We start from the raw sequence: 2,845 nt of genomic DNA on the forward strand, positions 1-2,845 counted from the left end.
CATTCATTTGAACACACTTGAATCCCCTTCACCCAAGGACATTTGTGCCAAGTTTGGTTGAAATTGCACGGTTCTGCAGAAGCTGAAATTGTGGAAAGTTTACAATGACAACAACAACAGACAACATTCAAATTTTGATCATAAAGCTCACTTTGGTCTTTGGCTCAGGTGAACTAAAAACTGTTTTCTGGACAAGAAGATTATAGTGAATAAAGTAAACAGATATACCTTCAAGGAAAAATGTTCAAAGGCCATACCTGTATGACATATTGATGAACAAAGTCATATTTTATGTAACTGGGAAGTGTACATCAAAGAAAATCTAAATGTTCAATTTCTTTATCGTTGTCTTACTTATGAAATGTTTAAAAGTTCTAAGCAAAAACAGAAAACATATCATTTGATACTCTAGTAGTCTTTATTATGTACTAAGGTAGCTCCTCACATCAGAATGATATAGTTTTACCTTGTTTAATGTCAACTCAGCTTTAAAAGCGCTGGTACTTTGTACAAAAAGTTTCTAATAAATAGAAAATATTAAATATTTCCTGTTCAAAGTGACAATGAATAGAAACTTTATCATTTTGTGATAGTTAGTGTCACAGAAACAGCTGAGTAAAATAAATCTTCAACATAATTCTTAATATAGCATCTTAAAGAAATACCATGTAAATATGAGTTTGATTACTAGTGTGCGTTAAATGACTTAGAGAAAATAAACAAAACAAAGACTGTAAACAAAAACAAAACAGGCACTGTTCTCAGTTCATCAAACAAACACAGCATGTATTGCATCCAAGAGTTATGATTCCTGTCCTATAACTATGTACTTATAGACTCAGATCTAGATTAACATAAAGTATTCAAGTTTATTTACACTGTATATTGTTGAGGGTCTATTCTGCACTTTTCAATAATGTAAATTAAGTTAAAAGGTCCAAGGGCCTTAACTGTCTGAGTATCATGAGTTTCTCAAGTTATGATCACTTGGAGCCCACTTAGAAATCCTTTGCCCAACTGAGGATAGGAAGAAAAGGACAAAAATAAAAATGGGGCAAAAATATCCCTGTATACAATAATTTAGCCCCACTCTGAGGTCTAGATGTTGGACCTAAGAGGCATCAATTCCATAATTTTGCATAATAGGGTTAACTACTCATCATAATCATGCAAACAGCTCTCTGATACATTTTCCTGAGTAACAAAGACTTTCTAATTTGCAATTTTCTTAGCAATATGGACCAATGCAACTTAGACCTACCTTGGAGCCGGAACCTTGGAGACAGATATAAATATTACAGCACTGCCAAAGAATTAATTAATTTTAAAATTCCAGCAGAAGTGATTTAATATAACCATGCAATTACTTTCATTGGTTGGCTAAATCAATCAGAGAAGATGCTAAAAATGTTTAGATCTGTAGTGACAATGGACAAGAACAGATAGCAATGGGACTCAGGGGACCTATAAATTGTGGTGTTGAAAAAAGATTGCTAAGATTGAAAAAAAATTTAATTACCCATATACTGCTAATTAAAACACTTGAATGCATTCTTTTCTATCTGTTTTTCTCTCTATCTGCACGAGTTAATCATTTAGTCAAATAATTAAACCATTGGAATTTTCAGGTGCTATGTTTTTTTTTGACAAGTTCAGGTGAATTTTTTGTACCAATAGCATGAACATTGACTACTAAAATTTATGATAAATGGATAACTGCTCAATATCCAACTTAGGGATCAACATTTCTCAACAAGCATAACAATGAATTTACACTTCAAATGTAAAACTCATCTCACATAAATAAAACAACCCCAGCTCTCTAGACAGCAAGCCAGTTCTAACTGTCATCACAGAAGTCTTTAAACTGTCTTAATAACACTGTCATAACCAACTCCTCTGGGTCTACATATCCTGTGATAAGTTAATCTCATTAAAATATACACACAGCTTTGTACATTTTAAGGCAACAGTTACTCCCCTTTAACTGATCAGCTGTCATGGCTGATGTGTTCCTCTATACCCTCACTCTCAGTCACCAGAGCCCTCTCCAGGATCACGCGACCTTCTTTGTATCTCTGATTGTCCTCTGTGGCAAACTCGTACACCCAGCCAAGCTTGGCGTCACAGTTCTTACAGGATACATCTCGGACCATGTGTCGACCCGTCAACATGACGCGGTCCTGTACTTCGCTGTAGTTTAAGTTAACCACTTTATTGAAGAGGAAGGCTCTTCCTGTTGCTCCTAGATTAAAGAAAGAAATAAACTTTTTTGAAGAATGCATTTATTGCACTTTATCTAAAAGGAAAAACTTAAATGAAAACTGAATTAACCTTTCTTTCCACATATTGCTCTTTATATTTGACTATATTTAAATTAATAGCTGGAACATGAGCTATATCACTTTCATTGCTCTGACACGTCCATGCACATGATTAATTACTGTCAGAGCTCATCATAATTATTTAAAAATACAACAGATCATGTACCTGTGAATCTTGTTGAAATCAGCTCTGCTCTGTTTGTTAGAGGTGTATCACAACTAGCACAGGAGAATAGCCTGGTCCCTCCTATGTGTCTCAAAAATATTCTTCCCATGGCTGTCTATTAAAAGATTTTTCAATTTACTTAAAGTTTAACATTGTTTGCATCATCATATGATGATGAGAGAAGTGGATTTGCATGGATCACTTCATTTCAGATGTAGTCAAATTCATGTCCAAATTGTCATATTCATTTAGTTCCATACTTATTTTAAAACCATTTAATTTTATTCTGAATAGTTAACATGCAAAACTTCATTTGTTTGGATCTGTGGCAGTCAGCCGGGTTTGATCACCGGTG

The 2,845-nt window shown here is 34.1% G+C and overlaps 1 protein-coding gene across 1 annotated transcript; it reads right to left on the reverse strand.

Moving 5' to 3' along the window:
- Positions 1-393: 393 nt before the first annotated feature.
- Positions 394-2,626, reverse strand: LOC134274947 (protein yippee-like 5). The gene is made up of 2 exons (XM_062757188.1): positions 2,491-2,626; positions 394-2,245 (listed from the first exon to the last, which is right to left on the reverse strand). The coding sequence occupies exons 1-2, from the start codon at positions 2,597-2,599 to the stop codon at positions 1,992-1,994; spliced, it is 363 nt and encodes a 120-aa protein (XP_062613172.1). The 5' UTR covers positions 2,600-2,626; the 3' UTR covers positions 394-1,991.
- Between the last annotated feature and the right edge of the window lie 219 nt (positions 2,627-2,845).

Source organism: Saccostrea cucullata, unplaced genomic scaffold (assembly GCF_032062105.1).
Source record: "Saccostrea cucullata isolate Sc308-1 unplaced genomic scaffold, CSIRO_AGI_Scuc_v1 ctg7467, whole genome shotgun sequence".
In the NCBI taxonomy this organism is placed as follows: Eukaryota; Metazoa; Mollusca; class Bivalvia; order Ostreida; family Ostreidae; genus Saccostrea; species Saccostrea cuccullata.

Bases quoted from the DNA above. Each gene is read 5' to 3' on its own strand.
- LOC134274947 (XM_062757188.1), bottom strand. From the start codon at position 2,599: ATGGGAAGAATATTTTTGAGACACATAGGAGGGACCAGGCTATTCTCC. The intron at 2,246-2,490 runs GTACATGATCTG...TCTTTAATCTAG, and splicing joins GATTTCAACAAGATTCACAG to GAGCAACAGGAAGAGCCTTC.